This window comes from Blennius ocellaris (assembly GCF_963422515.1).
Source record: "Blennius ocellaris genome assembly, contig: SCAFFOLD_340, whole genome shotgun sequence".
Lineage (NCBI taxonomy): Eukaryota > Metazoa > Chordata > Actinopteri > Blenniiformes > Blenniidae > Blennius > Blennius ocellaris.
Genome location: NW_027661986.1, coordinates 5001 through 27670, shown reverse-complemented (window position 1 = coordinate 27670; position 22670 = coordinate 5001). Strand labels below are relative to the sequence as shown.

The 22670-nt window shown below is 38.4% G+C and overlaps 2 protein-coding genes across 2 annotated transcripts in view; both read left to right on the top strand.

The window, feature by feature from the left end:
* Window positions 1-198: 198 nt before the first annotated feature.
* On the top strand, window positions 199-13743 carry LOC308148460 (G protein-coupled receptor kinase 3-like; the record flags this gene model as incomplete). Its single annotated transcript, XM_080521923.1, has 6 exons — window positions 199-265; window positions 1871-1966; window positions 9005-9167; window positions 10191-10327; window positions 11892-12005; window positions 13058-13743. Coding segments are annotated over 6 exons (739 nt in total), but the record flags the coding sequence as incomplete, so codon positions are not given.
* A 6383-nt stretch (window positions 13744-20126) lies between these two features.
* LOC308148461 (uncharacterized protein) overlaps window positions 20127-22670 on the top strand; it is a gene marked incomplete at its 3' end in the record, with an annotated part of 7250 nt that continues 4706 nt past the window's right edge. Inside the window, exons 1-2 of the mRNA XM_080521924.1 lie at window positions 20127-20238; window positions 21737-21914. Of these exons, the coding sequence (XP_080378050.1) occupies window positions 21876-21914 (39 nt within the window). The 5' untranslated portion in view covers window positions 20127-20238; window positions 21737-21875. The remainder of the gene's footprint in view (window positions 20239-21736; window positions 21915-22670) is intronic.

The following is a 22670-nucleotide window of genomic DNA, read 5'->3' as shown; positions in this document are numbered from 1 at the left end:
GTGTGTGTGTGTGTGTGTGTGTGTGTGTGTGTGTGTGTGTGTGTGTGTGTGTGTGTGTGTGTGTGTGTGTGTGTGTGTGTGTGTGTGTGTGTGTGTGTGTGTGTGTGTGTGTGTGTCAGACGAGGAGAAGTGTGGCGAGCGCCGCCACCTGGTGGCGACCAGAGGAAGTGGTTGATCCTCTGCTCTTTCTCTCCTCAGAGCCCCGGAGGTGAAGGAGCATCAGTTCTTCAAAGGCATCGACTGGCAGCAGGTGTACCTGCAGAAGGTGAGGGACTCCACCCTCCTCCACCCTTCCTCCTCCTCCACCCCTTCCTCCACCCCCCTCCCCCTCCTCCACCCCTTCCTCCTAAACCCCCCCTCCTCCTCCACCCCTTCCTCTTCCACCCCTCCTCCTTCCTCCACCCTCCTCATCCACCCACCCTCCTCCTCCACCCCTTCCTCCTCCATCCCTCCTCCTTCCTCCACCCTCCTCCACCCACCCTCCTCCTCCACCCCTTCCTCCTCCACCCCCCTCCTCCTCCACCCCTTCCTCCTCCATCCCTCCTCCTCCATCCCTCCTCCTTCCTCCACCCTCCTCCTCCACCCCCTCCTCCTCCACCCCTTCCCCTCCATCCACCCTCCTCCACCCTTCCTCCTCCATCCCTCCTCCTTCCTCCACCCTCCTCCTCCACCCCCTCCTCCTCCACCCCTTCCCCCTCCATCCACCCTCCTCCACCCCTTCCTCCTCCATCCCTCCTCCTTCCTCCACCCTTCCTCCTCCACCCACCCTCCTCCTCCACCCCTTCCTCCTCCACCCCCCTCCTCCTCCACCCCTTCCTCCTCCATCCCTCCTCCTCCATCCCTCCTCCTTCCTCCACCCTCCTCCTCCACCCCCCTCCTCCTCCACCCCTTCCCCCTCCATCCACCCTCCTCCACCCCCCTCCTCCTCCACCCCTCCTCCTCCATCCACCCTCCTCCTCCACCCCTTCCTCCTCCATCCCTCCTCCTTCCTCCACCCCTTCCTCCTCCATCCCTCCTCCTTCCTCCACTCTCCTCCTCCACCCCCCTCCTCCTCCACTCTCCTCCTCCACCCCCTCCTCTTTACTGCAGAAACACTGAAGGTCTTTTTTTTTTTTAAATAAGTGAGATTTTTAAACGGTTTTAAAAAACAAAACAAAATGCAAACAAGCCGTTGCAAAAAAGTTTTAAATTGTCGTGAGCAGATCAACTTCACACTTAAGACTGAATCATTAACTAAAAATACTTGCAATAGTTTTTTTATGTACGATCAGAACATTTTTTATTTATTCGTTCTTTTCTGAAAACACAAATTGAGCTTCTTTTTTTTTTTTTTTCATTTTTGAGATACTTGATGGGTTTTTTGTTTTTCAAAACTTAAATAAAAGATTATTTGTTAAACTCGTTTGATTAATTGAAAAATAAAAGTTTTACCTTTAGAGGATCTAATTTCATGCTTTTATTGTGACATTAATTGATTAACAGCCTTGATGAAATTAAATAGTTTAAATTTCGAAACGGAATCCTCTTTATTATAATTTTAAATGTTTGTTTTTATTCAGGATTCAGATTGTAAAGGCTCAATCATAAATTAGTTTTGTCAAAACGATCAATCTGCCGCCCGCCGCTTATTTTCTCCATTTCAAATCCTGCATTAAAAAAAAAAAAAAAAACACCTCAGAAATGTTCATTCTAGCCGAAGTCGTGGCCACTGTTGCCACGGCAACCGCATCACTTCCCGCCAGGCGTTGCCGGGAGACGATGCATCCTTGTTGTTTCATCCTCTTGTTATTTTATTTTATTCTTCTTTTTTTTTTCCAGCAGTGCACTCGTAATAAAAAGTGTCTCTGTCGTGTCCCCCCCCCCCCCACAGTACTCTCCTCCTTTAATCCCTCCCCGGGGAGAGGTGAACGCCGCCGACGCTTTCGACATCGGATCCTTTGATGAGGAGGACACGAAGGGCATCAAGGTAAACAAAACAAAACAAAAAAAAACCAGACAGGTGTTTCCACGGTCCTGCAGGGAGACGAAACTCGCCGCAACACCGGGGGGGGGGGGGAATCAGGAGGGATACTTGAAAAAAACGAAACATTAAGCTTCAGTTTGATACTTTAAGATACAAAGTTTAGTCTTTAAAATCAAACATCAGAATTTAAAATGTAGTGGTGACGGTAGGGTTCTCAACCTTTGTCAGGAAACACATGAAACTGTACCGTACCATGCTGTACTTTACCATACCATAACATACTGTACTATACCATACCATGCTGTACTATACCATACCTTGCTCTACTATACCGTACGATGCTGTACTTTACCATACCATACCATGCTGTACTATACCATACCGTACCTTGCTCTACTATACCGTACCGTGCTGTACTCTATCGTACCATACCATGCTGTACTATACCGTACCATACTGTACTATACCATACAGTACCTTGCTCTACTCTACCATACCGTGCTCTACTACACCGTACCTTGCTCTACTATACCGTACCATGTTGTACTATACCGTACCATGCTGTACTATACCATACCATGATGTACTATACCGTACCATACTATACCATACCGTACCATGCTGTACTATATCGTACCATGCTGTACTATACCATACCATGCTGTACTATACCGTACCATACTATACCATACCGTACCATGCTGTACTATATCGTACCATGCTGTACTATACCATACCATGCTGTACTATACCGTACCATACTATACCGTACCATACCATGCTGTACTATACCGTACCATACTGTACTATACCATACAGTACCTTGCTCTACTCTACCATACCGTGCTCTACTACACCGTACCTTGCTCTACTATACCGTACCATGCTGTACCATACCGTACCATGCTGTACTATACCATACCATGATGTACTATACCGTACCATACTATACCATACCGTACCATGCTGTACTATATCGTACCATACTATACCATACCGTACCATGCTGTACTATATCGTACCATGCTGTACTATACCATACCATGCTGTACTATACCGTACCATACTATACCATACCGTACCATGCTGTACTATATCGTACCATGCTGTACTATACCGTACCATACTATACCGTACCATACCATGCTGTACTATACCGTACCATACTGTACTATACCATACAGTACCTTGCTCTACTCTACCATTCCGTGCTCTACTACATCGTACCTTGCTCTACTATACCGTACCATGCTGTACCATACCGTACCATGCTGTACTATACCATACCATGATGTACTATACCGTACCATACTATACCATACCGTACCATGCTGTACTATATCGTACCATGCTGTACTATACCATACCATGCTGTACTATACCGTACCATACTATACCATACCGTACCATGCTGTACTATACCGTACCATGCTGTACTATACCATACCATGCTGTACTATACCGTACCATACTATACCGTACCATACCATGCTGTACTATACCGTACCATACTGTACTATACCATACAGTACCTTGCTCTACTCTACCATACCGTGCTCTACTACACCGTACCTTGCTCTACTATACCGTACCATGCTGTACCATACCGTACCATGCTGTACTATACCATACCATGATGTACTATACCGTACCATACTATACCATACCGTACCATGCTGTACCATACCGTACCATGTTGTACTATACCGTACCATACTATACCATACCGTACCATGCTGTACTATATCGTACCATGCTGTACTATGCCATACCATACCATGCTGTACTATACCATACCGTACCATGCTGTACTATACCATACCGTACCATGCTGTACCATGCTATACTATACCATACCGTGCCATGCTGTACTATATCATACCGTACCATGCTGTACCATACCGTACTATACCATACCATACCGTACTATACCATACCATACCATGCTGTACTATACCATACCATACCATGCAGTACCATACCGTACTATACCATACCATACCATGCTGTACTATACCATACCGTACCATGCTGTACTATACCATACCGTACCATGCTGTACTATACCATACCGTACCATGCTGTACTATACCATACCGTACCGTAGCAACACTGTAGTAGAAACGAGGTTCTGTTGTACTGAATCTGTTTCCAAACGTCGCTCAGATCGTCTGGAAGCGTTTCAAAGTTCCTCTCCCAGAATCCCGACGGGGGAAAAAGCGCAGGATCCACTCGTGGTTGTTGACGTTCGCCGTTTGTCAACAAATCGGCGTCGGCGTGACGACCTGGGACCCCGCGGGTTTGGAAACGAGACGCCATGGTCTCGTTTTACTTCGCTTCCCTTCCCAGGAAGTAGACGTGACCTGGTGGAGGAGCGCAGGTGGAGGAGCTCCACCTCCTCCTCCTCCTCCTTCATTAGCGTTTAATGTGCCCGCGGCTAACATTCATCCCTCCATCCATCCATCCATCCATCCATCCATCCGGAGCGGAGGAGTGGAAGGCGAGAGCGTTTGTTTACATTTCCCCCGGCGGCGCCGGTCATTAACGCCGCGGCAATAATGGAGCCGGTGGAAAGAAGAAGAAGAAGGATGGGGGGGGGGGGGAAATTACTCCACTCCGCTGGCGTCCCCCGACGTTCATCCAGCCGGCGCAGAATCACCACTTCACTCTGGAAGTGAGCAAACTACTTAAAGAGACAGCGCGGCGTCGCAGCGGGTGGGTGGAATATTAAACCGCCGCCTCAAAATGGCCGTAAAGCTGAGCAGAACCCCCGCCAAACCCCCCCCCCCCCCCCCCCCCCCCACCCCTTTCAGAAAGCGAGCCAGAACATCATTATCGCGTCCCGGCCGGGGGGATTTACTGCAGGACTCGTTCGGTAGCTAATAAACTTGCGGCGGCGCCGTGAATCCTTCCTTTTTACGACGACACGCCGCTCGCCGACGCGGCAGACCGACGAGCCGCAGCCCGACTTCACCGTCGCAGAGCGTCGCGCTTCAGATACGACGAAGCCGGAATGATTTGAGCGTCAAAATGTCAGGGAAAAGCCCCCCCGTCCTGCAGTACCTCTTCTCACCACGTGGTGGTACAGTGAGTTAGTCCAACGTGAGTTCAAAGAGGCTTTAAAATTTTTTTTTAAAATTTAAAAATCCCAAAAGAAATAAACACAAAATATGATTTAAAATGAATTCTGATATAATTCTCTTAAAACTGTGAAAAATAAACTGATATTAATTACAATGTTACCAGAATTCTTGTAAAATTCATTAAAAAAAATTTCCAAAAGGAATAAATATGAAATATGATTAATTCCATATATAATTCTAAGATTTGAATATTTTCAAATCCAACAAGTTAATTAAAGCTGTCAAAAATAAAGCGATATTAATTACAATGTTACCAAAATTCTAGTAAAATTCCCCCCAAATTCCTAAAGAAATAAACATGAAATATGATTTAAAATTAATTCTGATATAATTTTCTTAAAAACTGTGAAAAATAAACTGATATTAATTAAAATGTTACCAGAATTCTTGTAAAATTCATTAAAAAAAAAATTTCCAAAAGGAATAAATATGAAATATGATATAAAATTCATTCCAATATTATTCTAAGATTTTAATATTTTCAAATCCAACAAGTTAATTAAAACTGTCAAAAATAAAGTGATATTAATTACAATGTTACCAAAATTCTAGTAAAATTCCCCCAAAATTCCAAAAGAAATAAATATGAAATATGATTTAAAATAAATTCTGATATAATTCTCTTAAAACTGTGAAAAATAAACTGATATTAATTAGAATGTTACCAGAATTCTTGTCAAGTTGTTTTAAAAAAAATACAAAAGAAATAAATATAATGAAATATGATTTAAAATTAATTCCAATTCAATTCTGTTAAGATTTTAATATTTTCAAATCCAACAAGTTAATTAAAACTAAAAAATAGACTGATATTAATCACAATGTTACCAGAATTCCAGTAAAATTAATTTTTTTTAAATCCAAAAGAAATAAATATAATGAAATATGATTTAAAATTCATTCCAATATAATTCTGTTAAAATTTGAATATTTTCAAATCCAACAAGTTTATTAAAACTGTCAAAAATAAAGCGATATTAATTAGAATGTTACCAAAACTCTAGTAAAATTACCCCAAAATTCCAAAAGAAATAAACATGAAATATGATTTAAAATAAATTCTGATATAATTCTCTTAAAACTGTGAAAAAATAAACTGATATTAAGTACAATGTTACCAGAATTCTTGTAAAATTCATTAAAAAAAAAAATTCCAAAAGGAATAAATATAATGAAATATGATTTAAAATTCATTCCAATATAATTCTAAGATTTTAATATTTTCAAATCCAACAAGTTAATTAAAACATAAAGAAAAAAATAAAGCAATATTAATTAGAATGTTACCAAAACTCTAATAAAATTCCCCCCAAAATTCCAAAAGAAATAAATATGAAATATGATATAATTATCTTAAAACTGTGAAAAATAAACTGATATTAATTAGAATGTTACCAGAATTCTTGTCAAGTTGTTTTAAAAAAAATACAAAAAAAATAAATATAATGAAATATGATTTAAAATTAATTCCAATTCAATTCTGTTAAGATTTTAATATTTTCAAATCCAACAAGTTAATTAAAACTAAAAAATAAACCGATGTTACCAGAATTCCACTAAAAATTTATTTGAAAAAATCCGAAATAAATAAATATAATGAAATATGATTTAGAATAAATTCTTATATAATTCTCTTAAAACTGTGAAAACAAACTGATATTAGTTAAAATTTTACATGAATTCTTGTAAAATTCATTAAAAAAAATTCCAAAAGGAATAAATATGATGAAATATGATTTAAGATTAATTTCAATTCTGTTCAGATTTTAATATTTTCAAATCCAACAAGTTAATTAAAGCGCAAAAATAAACCGATAATTACAATGTTCCCAGAATTCCACTAAAAATTTATTTAAAAAAATCCGAAAGAAATAAATATGAAATATGATTTAGAATAAATTCTGATATAATTCTCTTAAAACTGTGAAAACAAACTGATATTGGTTAAAATTTTACCTGAATTCTTGTAAAATTCATTAAACAAAATTCCAAAAGGAATAAATATAATGAAATATGATTTAAAATAAATTCTGATATAATTCTCTTAAAACTGAAAAAATAAACTGATATTAAGTAGAATGTTACCAGAATTCTTGTCAAGTTGTTTTAAAAAAAATACAAAAAAAATAAATATAATGAAATATGATTTAAAATTAATTCCAATTCAATTCTGTTAAGATTTTAATATTTTCAAATCCAACAAGTTAATTAAAACTAAAAAATAAACTGATATTAATCACAATGTTACCAGAACTCCAGTAAAATTAATTTTAAAAAACTCCAAAAGAAATAAATATAATGAAATATGATTTAAAATTCATTCCAATATAATTCTGTTAAAATTTGAATATTTTCAAATCCAACAAGTTTATTAAAACTGTCAAAAATAAAGCGATATTAATTAGAATGTTACCAAAACTCTAGTAAAATTACCCCAAAATTCCAAAAGAAATAAACATGAAATATGATTTAAAATAAATTCTGATACAATTCTCTTAAAACTGTGAAAAAATAAACTGATATTAAGTAGAATGTTACCAGAATTCTTGTAAAATTCATTAAAAAAAAAAAATTCCAAAAGGAATAAATATAATGAAATATGATTTAAAATTCATTCCAATATAATTCTAAGATTTTAATATTTTCAAATCAAACAAGTTAATTAAAACATAAAGAAAAAAATAAAGCAATATTAATTAGAATGTAAAATTCCCCCCAAAATTCCAAAAGAAATAAATATGAAATATGATACAATTCTCTTAAAACTGTGAAAAATAAACTGATATTAATTAGAATGTTACCAGAATTCTTGTCAAATTGTTTTAAAAAAATCCAAAAGAATATAATGAAATATGATTTAAAATTAATTCCAATTAAATTCTGTTAAGATTTTAATATTTTCAAATCCAACAAGTTAATTAAAACTCAAAAATAAACCGATGTTACCAGAATTCCACTAAAAATTTATTTGAAAAAATCCGAAATAAATAAATATAATGAAATATGATTTAGAATAAATTCTTATATAATTCTCTTAAAACTGTGAAAACAAACTGATATTAGTTAAAATTTTACATGAATTCTTGTAAAATTCATTAAAAAAAATTCCAAAAGGAATAAATATGATGAAATATGATTTAAGATTAATTTCAATTCTGTTCAGATTTTAATATTTTCAAATCCAACAAGTTAATTAAAGCGCAAAAATAAACCGATAATTACAATGTTCCCAGAATTCCACTAAAAATTTATTTAAAAAAATCCGAAAGAAATAAATATGAAATATGATTTAGAATAAATTCTGATATAATTCTCTTAAAACTGTGAAAACAAACTGATATTGGTTAAAATTTTACCTGAATTCTTGTAAAATTCATTAAACAAAATTCCAAAAGGAATAAATATAATGAAATATGATTTAAAATAAATTCTGATATAATTCTCTTAAAACTGAAAAAATAAACTGATATTAAGTAGAATGTTACCAGAATTCTTGTAAAATTCTTTAAAAAAATTTTTTCAAAAGGAATAAATATAATTAAATTTGATTTGAAATAGAATTAATTCCAATAAAATGGAAAAAAAATAAAATAAAATTCCTAACTATATAGATACGGTAGAATCATTTTAATTAAAAGTGAATCTACCACGTTGCATATGAAAGAGCCTGATGGTCGTATGAACTTCATCTTCCTCTCTTTTCAACTCGGCCGTCACTAAAACCAAGTTCGATTCTCTGTGGAAACTCTTTTTAGTTTTTAGTCGGAGCAGAAGATTGATCTGAGCCGGCGGCAGGAAGCCGGCCATTTGTAACCGTCGGGAGGCGAGCGTGTGAGCGCCAAAACATCCTGCGGCTCACTTCCTGTGTGTGTGTGTGTGTGTGTGTGTGTGTGTGCAGCTGCTGGACAGTGACCAGGAGCTGTACAAGAACTTCCCGCTGGTCATCTCGGAGCGCTGGCAGCAGGAGGTGGCGGAGACCGTCTACGAGGCCGTCAACTCCGACACCGACAAGAACGAAGCTCGCAAGAGGGCCAAGAACAAGCAGCTGGGCCACGAGGAGGGTGAGAGTCCCGCCGAACGACACTCCGCCGCACAAAAGGGCCGCTGGATGTTCTCTGTGGTGCCACACGGGGGCGCCAGAGGCACGTCGTCCGGTTGCCCGTTCATAAAATATTCATGGGTGTTATGTTTTCTTCGTCACTGATGGGTTTGGAAACCATACAGAGGAATAGATTTATGGACGTCGCCACACGGGGGCGACGTGGAGCGACGAGCGGTTGCCTTCTCGAAAAAAAGAAATAATTTAAAGTTAAAAAGTAGGAGTTATTTTAATTTAAAAAAAATTCAAAGACAAACAAGCTTTCTGAAAGTGTATAAAAAATTTAAATATTTTTTTACTTTTCTTTAATACAGAAAACTTTCTGAAAATGTAAAAAAAAATTTAACATTTTTTTTTCTTTAAGACAAAAACTTTCTGAAAATGTAAAAAATAATATTGAATATAATGTAAACTTTGATTTATGTGGATCTGCATTAAGAAAATGCATTTATAATTTCCAACTACTATTTAAATCCCAAGTTTGTTCATTTTGTTATTTTTTTCAGATTGAGTAAAAAAAAAAAAACTTTTTTTTCTTCCTTTTTATAATGTGTCAACAAGTTTTGTTTTTGTAAACAAACCAACAACAATGAAACCTGCCGTACATAAATAATCGAACTAAACAAAGAACTTGTTAATGAAGAAGTCTATATTTTCTCATTACTACCATTTTTAATATTATAGAAATTATCTTTTTTTTTTTTTTTCAAATACTACTTCCTGTACAAAAGCAAAATGTATGTGTCGCGATGTATCCGCGGCAACGACGCCCCTTAAAAAGCCATTATGACGGCCGTGTCGTTGTATAAGCCGCGGGGGGAGAAAGTAGCGGCTTATAGTCTGGAAATTAAAGTATATGGATATAACTGCATTTCTTACTTGTGTGTGTGTGTGTGTGTGTGTGTGTGTGTGTGTGTGTGTGTGTGTGTGTGTGTGTGTGTGTGTGTGTGTGTGTGTGTGTGTGTGTGTGTGTGTGTGTGTGCAGACTACGCTCTGGGGAAGGACTGCATCATGCACGGCTACATGCTGAAGTTGGGGAACCCGTTCCTCACCCAGTGGCAGCGCCGCTACTTCTACCTCTTCCCCAACCGTGTGGAGTGGCGGGGGGAGGGGGAGTCGCGGGTGAGTCGCGTTCTGTGTGTGTGTGTGTGTTCTCTCCTGCCGTGTGTCTCAACACTGCATGTCTCTCCGTCTGTCCGGACTGGACTCTGCTCTGAAGGAGGCGTGGCTCAGACACTTTAGAAAGCACAGAGACGGGGTGAGTGTCAGGTCACATGACCCCCCCCCCCCCACACCCTCCACCCCCCCAGCGGTCCATGTGCCCCCCTCTCCCCCCCCCCCCACGCCACAGACAGTCCGTGCCCATAGGCTTCGTAGAGCGGTAGTCTTCCTCCTCAGCTTCCTCGCTTCAGATTCAGTGTTTGAAAACCTGCGTAGATACCAGCAGGGGGCGCTCTGGAGGGGGGGGTCTAGAGGGGCTCCGAGGGTCCCTGACGGGGGCTCCAGGGGCCTTTAAGGGGACTCTAGGGGCACTAGGGAGTCTCTGACGTTGTTTTCAGCGGCTCTTACGGACACTTAGGGGAACCCAGGGGCCTTGGGGGGGCTCTAAGGGGGCTCTGTATCAATCTGAGGGGCCTTGGGGGGCTCTGTATCACTCTGAGGGCCCTTGGGGGGGCTCTGAGGGGGCTCTATATTACTCTAAGGGGCCTTGAGGGGTTCTACATTACCCTGAGGGGCCTTGAGGGGCTCTAAGGGGGCTCTATATTACTCTAAGGGGCCTTGAGGGGTTCTACATTACCCCGAGGGGCCTTGAGGGGCTCTAAGGGGGCTCTATATTACTCTAAGGGGCCTTGGGGGGGCTCTACATTACCCTGAGGGGCCTTGAGGGGCTGTATATCACTCTGAGGGGCCTTGGGGGGCTCTAAGGGGGCTCTATTTTACTCTAAGGGGCCTTGAGGGACTCTAAGAGGGCTCTATATTACTGAACTATGGTGTGCAGTACTCTGGAGGCCCTGAAGGGGGCGACAGTGGACCATGAAGGGGAAAAGCACACCAGGTTCAGGAAGAATTTTCAAGTTTCAGTGTTAAAATGAGTCAGAAATCTGTACTTATAGACGTGTTGTGGTTCCAAATGGACCTGGTTGGTTATGAAAAACTCTGTTTATAGCTTTGAATTAAAACAAGCACAATAGTTTGTGTCAAAATAGTGAAACTGTAGATTTAGGAAACTTTCCAAATGACAAATCTGCAGGAAAAAAGAGAAGAATATTGCGTGTATTTATTTATTTTGTTTTCTTTTCCCGTCCACTTTGGTCGTCACTTGTCTTGTTAAAGTAAGACGACATTTAGCGATCATCTTTTCTTTTCTTTTTTTTACACATTCTTATTAAAATTCGATATTTCATTTCATAGTCGTTCTTTTTCAACCCTTAAAAAAAAAAAAACTTTAAACTTGTGAAGGCTTGTCCCCGTTGTCCACCAGGTGGCAGCGCTGACGCCGACTGTCAAATCTGCCTAGCAACACAAGCAGATTGTTCTTTTGATTGGTTTATTTTAAGCATTGTGGGTTTTTTTTTTATTATTATTATTATTAAATCGGAGGAATATTTTTTCGTGCGTTCGTCCGACTGAGTCCTGTGACATCATCAAGTTGTGCCGAGTTCAAACGACGCTTTGTGCTACGCAGCAAAACCTGCTGACGATGGAGCAGATCGTGTCGGTGGAGGAAACGCAGATCAAAGACAAGAAGTGCATCCTGCTGCGCATCAAAGGGGGGAAGCAGTTTGTGCTGCAGTGCGAGGTGAGGCCACCAGGGCGGCGACACACACACTCCTGCTCACGTCTTGTATTATTACAGCTGCTTTCACTGAATAAATGTGAGTTTTTGCACATATTTCTGTGTTTTAAGACTGGAAATCAGGATAAATGTACCAGTTGTAACTGGTTCTGCCAACAAAATAAGAGAAATTGCTACTTTTTCTGTCGAAATGATTTAAATACATAATGTGTGTCGACTTGTATTTAAGGAAGATTTCCATAACTAATAGAAAAAAATGGATCAATAAGTCAGAATAGGAAATATTCTATTGAAGTAAACGCTGATTTTAGATGAAATATTACAAAATATCCCCAAATATCAACTGTTTAATCTTTTTTTTTCTTTCAGTTAATATTTGTATAAAACAAACATTTGATTAAAAGTCACCAGATAAAAGATTGAAAAATAAACAATAAACAAGTTGTAGAGGAGTTGAACAGCTTTACTTTTTCTTGTCTTTTCATTCCTCTTTTCCAGTTTCCCTCTTTTCCTTTTGTCCTTTTTTTCCATTTTTTTTTATTTTTTATTGTCTTTTATTGCCTTTTTTCTTTTTTCCTTTTTAATTTCTTTTCCCCCTTTTCTGTTTTTCTTCCCTTCTTTTTTACTTTTGTCTTTTTCCCCCTATTTTCTCTCTTTTCTTGTCAATATTTTTCCTCCTTTCCTTTAGAATATTCTAATAAACGACAAACTCTGAACTTAATTAGAATAAAACCAAAGCTTTCAACCTTCAAACACAGAAACGTCACGTTTCCTGCAAATCCTCTCTATTTGACTGCTGACGTCTCAGTGCGCTACATTAGCATTAGCATTAGCATTAGCGCTCAAGCGGCCGCCCAGAAATAGTGTGGCCGGACTGAGGGCGCCCCCTGGTGGCCGTCTCTGAGCGAGTGTGTGTGTGTGTGTGTGTGTGTGTGTGTGTGTGTGTGTGTGTGTGTGTGTGTGTGTGTGTGTGTGTGTGTGTGTGTGTGTGTGTGTGTGTGTGTGTGTGTGTGTGTGTGTGTGTGTGTGTGTGTGTGTGTGTGTGTGTGTGGCAGAGCGACCCGGAGTTCGTGCAGTGGAAGAAGGAGCTGACGGAGGCGTTCACGGAAGCCCAGAAGCTGCTGCGCCGCGCCCCCAAGGTGATCGGTAAGGGGCGGGCCGGCGTGGTGGAGCTGTCCAAACCCCCCCTCACACACCGCAACAGCAACGGCCTGTGAATACACCACACACACACATACACATACACACACACACACACCTCCCTTCTTTACACACACGAACACACACATTCATCCGTCACCCCCCCCCACCACCACCACCTCATCAGCCTGCAAGAAGACCCCGCCCCCTCCCCCCCATCCTCCTCCTCCTCGGGTGTGTGGACGTTCGCGCCCCCCCCCAACGACCAATCACAAGCCAGATAAAGATGGGAGTTCCTCACGGAAGGAAGGGGGGCGGAGCCTATCCGTCTGGAGGCTTCAGCATGCGGCGAACCCCCTCGGACTCCTCCGAGCCGATTTGGACGTCGAGGAGCAAAAAAAAGGGGGGGGAGGGGCGGGGGGGAGGAGCTTAAAGGAGACGAACTGAAAGGAATAACCCGCCCCTCGTCAACAACCCCCCCTCCCCCCTCGTCTCAGTTACTGAAAGTGCGTAAAGTGCCAACGACATATTTTACTTGAGTCTGGCTCCTCCCACCTGCAGGGGGGCGGGGCTTAATCATTCCAGTGGCAGGAGACTTGATGCCGGAGGCGGAGCAAATGGAGGAAGTGACTCCTCATTGTGTATATAATCACCCCGACCCCCCCACCCCCCCCTCGAGAAATCTCCAGTGTTTTAGTCCAGTGTGTTTCGCATTATTGAGTGGGGGAGGGGGGGGGGTGTTCTCTGTCTGTGAATCTGTCATGGGGGGGGCGGGGGGGGGGGGGGGGGGAGGGGTCACAGTTCACCACCGCCGCTTTACCTCCAGCTGGACTGTCGTCGCTTCGCCACAAATCTTATTCATGATTTTTTTTTTTTTTTTTTTTTTTTCAATTTTCAATTTTTAAACGGGGCCAAAATGTTGGGCGACGAGATTAAAGGAGAGAAATCCACCGTGAGACAAACCGTCTCGCTGACGTTTCCAGGCATTTCAGGTGGTTTGGTTCTGTTTTTGGTTCTTTTGTTCATGAAGGGTTAAAATGTTTCCACACACATATACACACACACACACACACACACACACACACACACACACTGGAGAAGGACTGCATTTCCCAGAATCCCCTCTGCCCGGTCACAGGTATAAAAAAACTTTTTTTTAAAAAACATTTTCTCATGTTTTCGTCACATTTTTCACATTTTGTTTCTTAACGAGACGCGTTTTAATTTAATTTGATGAAAAGAGTTTCGAAGCTTTTGTCGCCAAAATGGTAACAAAAAAGTATGGATTAAGTTTTTCTATCAGAAGAGATAAAAACAACTTCACAAAAACAACAAATCAATTTTTTTTTTTTTCACTTTAAGACACCAACGGCATGTTAGCATGTTAGCTTTAAAAGCTAATCCGGCGAGTTAAACGAACGACTTCAATGATTTGAAAATGAAGTCGAGTGAAATATTTGGACAGAAAGCAGCAAAAATCTAGTGAGAAATAAAGTAAATGTGAAAAAAATTAATAAATAAATTTAGCTTAAATGCTATGTTAGCTGTTATTTTCCTTTTGTTCATTAAACGGATATAGAGAAGCTAACTTTAACATAATCGTTAATTTTGCTTAAAAATTTACAAATTGTCGAGGTTTGTTAAATATTTTCACTCGACTTTTGGCACGTAACATAAATTTTTATTTTTCCCCCGAAAAACGAGGCCAAAATCATCAACTTGTGCTGGAATGAATTTTCAGAACGAGCATAGCTAGCGTACAGGCTTTAAGTTAGCAAGTAGCCGAAAAGAAACCGCAGCTGCTAATGGGAACAAAACTGAGCGTCTCAATTAAACCCGAAGGAAACATTTCAGCAACACGCCAAGCTAGCCAAAATGCTACTGCTACACGTTAGCACTACGTTAGCTTCAGCCAGAAGAGTGAAAAACAAAAAAAAAACCTTGAACCGGTGCCAAAACTAAAGTGGACCAAAACACACACAGGCCAACAGGAACACGCCAACACATGCTAACGTTAGCGCGCCAGTGCGACACGCTAACGCCCGTCGACGTTTTTCCCCAAAGTGTTTTCATGGTTTCATGTGGTGAATTTATTGTGAATGTGACGGCGCGGCAGCGTCTTTCGGCTACGCTAAGGAGGAAAAACATCAAAGACACAGATATTTAAAAAAAAAAAAAAATCGCCGCTCGTTTGGGTCGGGTTGGATTTTCTTTTACTTGTGGAGGATTTTTTTATATGTTTTCTCTTCAAAACCGCTTCAAAGGAATCTGCTGACGCGGCGCTGAAGGACGTCGAGGACGAGAAACGAGTTTTCTCGCCTCAAAGAGTTTCAGGGTTTGTTTGTTTTGGGGTTTTTCCTCTTTTGCAGTTCGTCTGAGGCCCGACGTTTCTGAAGCGGAAACAAAAAAAACAGGTTTATTTTTGTAGTTTTTCTTTGTAGCCTTTTGCCAGCAACTTCATACTAAAGTCACGCTACATTAAAAAAAAAAAAACTATTTTATTTGAACTTTTCAAGAAAAATGTCACAACTGAAGAAATATTCTTTAAAATTGTTAAAATTTTTCAACAAAATCAAAATTTGTTAAATATCGAGGTTTTTTTTTACATTTGATTTCGAAATGGGCTTGATTAACGCTCGCTAGCTACATAGGCTATATTAATGCGAGCTGGCTACGTATGCTAGGCTGTTGCTAGCTTCCTTTTAGAAAATTCCAATTTTCTGAATGTGGGAAGTTCAAGGTTCCACTTTGCGCCACCTTGTGGTACGGATGTGGAACTGCACTCAAAGAGGAATTGTAAAATAAATGACTTTGATCTTGAAAAGTATAAGAAAATCAATCGTTAAGCGTGATTTTAAGACGTGGTCGTGTTTCGGGGGAGATTTTATTGTCTTAGATGGAGAAAATCTTTTTATTGTTTCCATCAACATTTTATTGTTGCACCTTTTTTTTTTTTTGCCGGAAGTTTTTACTTAATAATTGTTCAATGTGCCAAATAACTGTTTGCAGACGGAAAACGACAGGAAGCCTCCTTCTTCTTCTTCTTCTTCTTCTTTGAATGAACATTTCCTGAACTCTGGAAACTGTGACCAAACAACCCCCACCACACACACACACACACACACACACACACACACACACACACTTCTTCGGACACTGTATATGTACGTGAGCATCGCTGTCGCTTCTCATGCTTTTATTTTTTTAGATTTCTTTTATTTTTAATGACACACACACACACATGAAAAAAACAAAAAAACAAAAAACAGATGGCATACAGGAAAAAAAATCAAAGTATATATAAATATATGTGTATATGAAATGAGGTTTATTTAAAAGATTTAATGTAGAAAATGGGAGGTTTTTTTTTTTGTTTTGTTTTTTTTCTTTGATGTGAGTATAATTGTATGTGGTGAAGACTTCAGCTGAATCTTGCACATAAATAGAAATATCGTTACCTTTCGAGTTTCCAGAATATTTTTGTCCGACTCTTTCATATTTATTGCGTGCGCAGGGACCTCTCGTCTTTCTGTCTTTTTTTTTTTTTTTTTTTTTGTCTTTTTCTTCTGTAGAAAAAAAATCCTCCGGTTTTTAACGCCCCGTCACAGTCTTCTCTTTTATTTTGGTTTTTCCTTACGACACACACACACACACACACACACACAGATACTACTGGCTTTTGGGTTATCGGAATAATTAAAGTCATGATAATACTGATATATATAAATATATATATAATTGATAATATTATTCAGTGATTATAAAAAAAAAAAGTATATTTTATTTTGATGATTTTTTTTTTTGTTTTGTTTTGAAGACAGGTGTAGGAAGTTGCGTGTTGGACTGCTTGTAAAAACAGTTCATGAATAAAAATCTTTTTTCCGTGTCGCCTCCTGTCACTCCTGATTTTTGACGAAATGCAGATTTTCGGCTCTATGCACTAGGGGGCAGCGGTGAGTTCCGTTAGCTAGAGAACATTACAAATATCTTCTTTTTTTTTTAATTCATAATTAGCAACGAGCTGCAGTTTGTCGTTTTCTGTTGGTTCTCTTTATAGACGAGGCTAGCATGCTAACTTCAGTCGCGACACTTAAATACTATATATAGTACATCGATATTTTTACGATTTTAGCAAACGTTTATTTTCTTCCGCATTGCCGTTCTCAAAAGAAGACATAATATATTCTCATTTCATGTTTACTTTTAATTCTCTTCATGTAGTTTTATGAATTTACTGGTAAAACGATGATTTTGAAAGGTTTCTCAATTTCTTTGCAAAACTTTTTATGTAGCCTAGCTTGGGTAATGGTGTTAAACGAAACGTGAAAAGTTTAAAATAAAACAAAAGGTGTTTTAAGTTTGAACCTTTAAATAGGTTTTTTTTTTCTTTTTGACTTGCATTCCAAATTTTCTGATTTTACTTTGTAGCATTTTAAGATCGTTTTAAATATTAAGCACATTACAAATTAAATGTATTATTACTATGGTATAAGCAGTTTTAACAACGGTTGTTTACGAGTAAATAAACCCCACCGATCAGTGATTCTTCGATGGGAATGTGAAAACAGGTGTGTAAATATATACATATATATGAATATATGCATAAATAAAATATATATTTTAACAAAGTTTAGTAAAACGGCTTGTACCTTAAAAATTATAATTTAATTTGTGCTACACTATACATATATGTATATATACATGTATATTATATACATTATATAAGATACAAGCAGTTTTAACTAAACTTTTTTAAAGTATATATTTTTCACAGTACGATCATATTTCAGCATGAACTTTAGACATAAGCTAAATTTTTATATCCAAACTCTTTCCTTAAGATCAAGTTAGAACAAAATTTCAAGATACATTTTTTTAATCATTCGGATAAGTTTTTGTTTTCTAATTTATTTTATTTTGTACAACGTTTATTATCTAGTTTCTAGGTGAAAATTAAAACAAGTGAAATTATCTGTCTTTGCGGTAAGAAAATTCATACGGAGTAATATTTTGTCTTAATGTAAAAATTTCACACTTTGATGGATGGTTTAAGGTGGAATATGTGTCAGATGGGGATTTTTTTTTTTTTTTTTTAAGTAGAGTTTTAGGATTTCATATTTTTCGCAGGTGTAAAGTTTTGAATCCTGAGGGGAAACCCAACGTCTCTGGAAGAATTTCATCAAACGTCGTCACAAACCTCCCGAGGTGAAGTCCAACGGTAAAGTATCTCTCAATCTGGAAAATGTCAATTTTACTACTTTAAAATAATAAAAACAATTTTGTTATTTGAAAATTTGCTAAATATGGAAGTTTGGTGATTATAAAGTCACTTCTCTGGGGAATTTAAAAAAATTTTTTTACTTACAAAATCCCACTAAATGGATCAGTGTTTAATAAATATAGATTTGTGTATCTGATGATGAAACAGTCAGTGGAAATCATCACAAAGAGCCACAAAATGTTCAAAGAACCTTGAGAAAAATGACAGTTTGGCTCCAAATCGCCCCCAAAAAAATTTACAAAGAAAACCACGAACCTGAAATCGTTCACTGAGCAGGAAAAATGTTTTTAACAGTACAATATGTAATGTTATAGTTTCAACCCGATATGTAATAATGCCGCTTTTTGTAATCTGCATTTTTTTAACAAATGTTGCATTTTGTAATAACTTGTTACATTTTGCAACAGTTATTATAAAATCCTTTCTTTTTTAAAGAAACTGTTAAATTGTTGCATTAAAATTGATTCCTTAATTAGAAAAGCCGTCAATAACATTGTTTGAACACAATTAGACATGAACACAATTTGACACAAAATGAGACAAAATAAACAAAATTTGACACAAAAAACACAAATAGACACAAAATGAACACAATTTGACACAAAATAAAATTTGACAAAAACTCAATTTGACACAAAATAAACATCAAATAAACAAAATTTGACATAAAATAAACACAAAATTAGACACAAAATGAACACAATTAGCCACAAAATGAACACAATCTGACACAAAACAAACACAATTAGACACAAAATGAACACAATTAGACACAAAATGAACACAATCTGACACAAAATGAACACAATTAGACACAAAACAAACACAATTAGACACAAAATGAACACAATCTGACACAAAATGAACACAATTAGACACAAAACAAACACAATTAGACACAAAATGAACACAATTAGACACAAAATGAACACAATCTGACACAAAACAAACACAATTTGACACAAAACAAACACAATTAGACACAAAACAAACACAATTAGACACAAAATGAACACAAAGTGATCAAAAAAAGACACAAAGTAACAAACTATCAAACGTTCCAACAAACCAGAGAGAAAAAGAGTCACTGAATCAGAACTGATCCTATTTCATGAACAAGAAATATTTTATTACTAAAACTCTTATTTTCTCTCGGTGATTCAGACTGAAACTTCCTCCTCCTCTTCCTCCTCTTCCTCCTCTTCCTCCTCCCTCAGCTGCAGCTGTCCTTCATTGCAGACAGCTGACACACTGCAGGTCTGCACGTGTGTGGAGGACAACACACACACACACACATTATTTCTGACTCTTCCTGATTGTTTCCGACTGTTCTGACTTGTTCACGACTGTTCCTGACTCTCCCCGGCTGTTCCTGATTGTCCTTGTTCATTTCCAATCGTTCCTGATATTTTCTGGTTGTTCAGAATAATTACTTTAATTAATTTTACAAAAGGTATAATGTGTGTGCGTGTGTGTGCGTGTGTGTGCGTGTGCGTGTGTGTGTGTGTGTGTGTGTGCAGTCCTTCCTGTTGCCCTCGGTCTCTCCAGGATCAGCCGATTTTCCAAACAGGGTCGTCTCCCAACAACTGTCCTGCGCCTGCAGATATTTATAGAGGAACCTATCTGAGAGTGTGAGTGTGTGTGTGTGTGTGTGAGAGAGAGAGAGTGTGTGAGTGTGTGTCTATTTCTGACTGTGGGCCTCAGTGGGTCAGTGTGTGTCGGTGTGTCGGTCTGTGGTGAGTTTCTGTGACGGTGGGACGTCGATCGGGATTCTTCTTTCTGGATCTTTCAGTCGATTCTGCTGTTTTAGTGGAGGTATGAGAAGAAGTGTGTGTGTGTGTGTGTGTGTGTGTGTGTGTGTGTGTGTGTGTGTGTGTGTGTGTGTGTGTGTGTGTGTGTGTGTGTGTGTGTGTGTGTGTGTGTGTGTGTGTGTGTGTGTGTGTGTGTTCGACGTTGGCTTCAGACTGAATTTGATCCTTTTATCAGAAACGTTCCTCCTTCGTGACAAAAAGTAACCCAGAGCAAACAAAATACTCAAGAGTACTCGCCTTGCTTAAGTAAAGTACAGTTACCGTGCAAAAAAAGTAAGAGTAGTCATTCAACTTCAATACTTCACTAAAAGTACTGATTCAACTTCTGTAATTGAACTGAAGTTTTGTTTTAACTTCAATATTTGATGAAAAGAAAGTATTTAACTTTTATACTTGAGTAAAAGTACTGATTTCACTTCTATACTTGAGTAAAATACTAATGTAACTTCTTTACTTGAGTAAAAGGTATTTTGAGTGAGTGAGTGAGGTTGTGAGTGAGTGAGGTAGAGAGTGAAGTAGTGAGGTAGAGAGTGAGGTTGTGAGTGAGTTAGTGAGGTTGAGAGTGAGTGAGTTAGTGAGGTTGAGAGTGAGTGAGGTAGTGAGGTTGAGAGTGAGTGAGTGAGGTAGTGAGGCTGAGAGTGAGGTAGTGAGGTTGAGAGTGAGTTAGTGAGTGAGGGTAGTGAGGTTGTGAGTGAGTGAGGTAGAGAGTGAAGTAGTGAGGTAGAGAGCGAGTGAGGTAGAGAGTGAAGTAGTGAGGTAGTGAGTGAGTGAGGTAGAGAGTGAAGTAGTGAGGTAGTGAGTGAGTGAGTGAGGTAGAGAGTGAAGTAGTGAGTGAGTGAGTGAGTGAGTGAGTGAGTGAAGGAGTGAGGTAGAGAGTGAAGTAGTGAGGTAGAGAGTGAGTGAGGTAGAGAGTGAAGTAGTAAGGTAGAGAGTGAAGTAGTGAGGTAGAGAGTGAGTGAGGTAGAGAGTGAAGTAGTGAGGTAGAGAGTGAAGTAGTGAGGTAGAGAGTGAGTGAGGTAGAGAGTGAAGTAGTGAGGTAGAGAGTGAAGTAGTGAGGTAGAGAGTGAAGTAGTGAGGTAGAGAGTGAGTGAGGTAGAGAGTGAAGTAGTGAGGTAGAGAGTGAAGTAGTGAGGTAGAGAGTGAAGTAGTGAGGTAGAGAGTGAGTGAGTGAGGTAGAGAGTGAAGTAGTGAGTGAGTGAGTGAAGGAGTGAGTGAGATAATGAGGTAATGAGTGTTTGTTTCTGTTCATGTCTTCTATTTATATTTGTTTGCTTTGACGTCTATGTTTGTTTGTTTGTTTGTTTTTGTGTCTGTTTATGTTTATCTTTTCTCTGATGTTGATGTTTGGTTTTTTGTTTACATTTGCACCGTTGCTGTTATTTATTAATTCGTCCTGCCATGTTTGTGTTCCACTTTGTTTTTGCGGTGTCATTTCCGTATTTGCGTTTATGTTTTTGTTTACATCACATCCTGGCATTTCACCGTGTTTTCTCTGTTGTCAGGTGCTTCTCTCACACTCACACTAACTCACACACTCACACACTCACACACACACACACTGCTACTGTCACATCTGGCCGGCCCCTGTGTGACATCACGACCTCCGTCACTTCCTCCTCAAGCCCCTCCCCCTCCTGAGCCATGGCGCTGTCGTCACGACTAAAACTGTGGGAACAGAAGGTGCAGCTCCGAGCCGTGTGTGTGTGTGTGTGTGTGTGTGTGTGTGTGTGTGTGTGTGTGTGTGTGTCCATTACTTGTATCTTATTTTTTTACTTTTTGACTATTTTAGATACTTTATTGATTTTTGATTTCACTATTGTGACTTTATCGATACTTTTTGACTATAAGTGTCACATTATTGCAACATTTTTAACTACAATTGATACTTTATTGATACTTTTTGACTATTATTGTTACTTTGTTACTTTGACTTCTACTGGGAGTTATGGATACTTTTTAATAACTATTATTGATCCTTTTTAATATTTTCTTTTACTGTTACTGGTACTTTATTAATAATTTGTAACTATTATTGATACTTTTGAACTATTATTGATCCTTTATTAATTTTTTTTCACCATTACTGTCACTTTATCGATACTTTTTGACTATAAGTGGCAAATTATTGCAACATTTGAACTATAATTGATACTTTATTGATACTTTTTCACTATAATTGATACTTTGATGCTTTGACTTCTCCTGGCACTTTATTGGTACTTTTTAATAACTATTATTGATACTTTATTGATACATTTTGACTATTACTGGCTCTTTATTCATGCTTTTTAACTGCTGCCGCTACTTTACTGACACCTTTTCACTCTTACTTCACACTTTTCCACTGTTACTGCTACTTTATTGATACTTTTTAACTTTTACTTTAACACTTTACTGATATTTTTTAACCATTACTGCTCCTTTGATGTGAGCTTT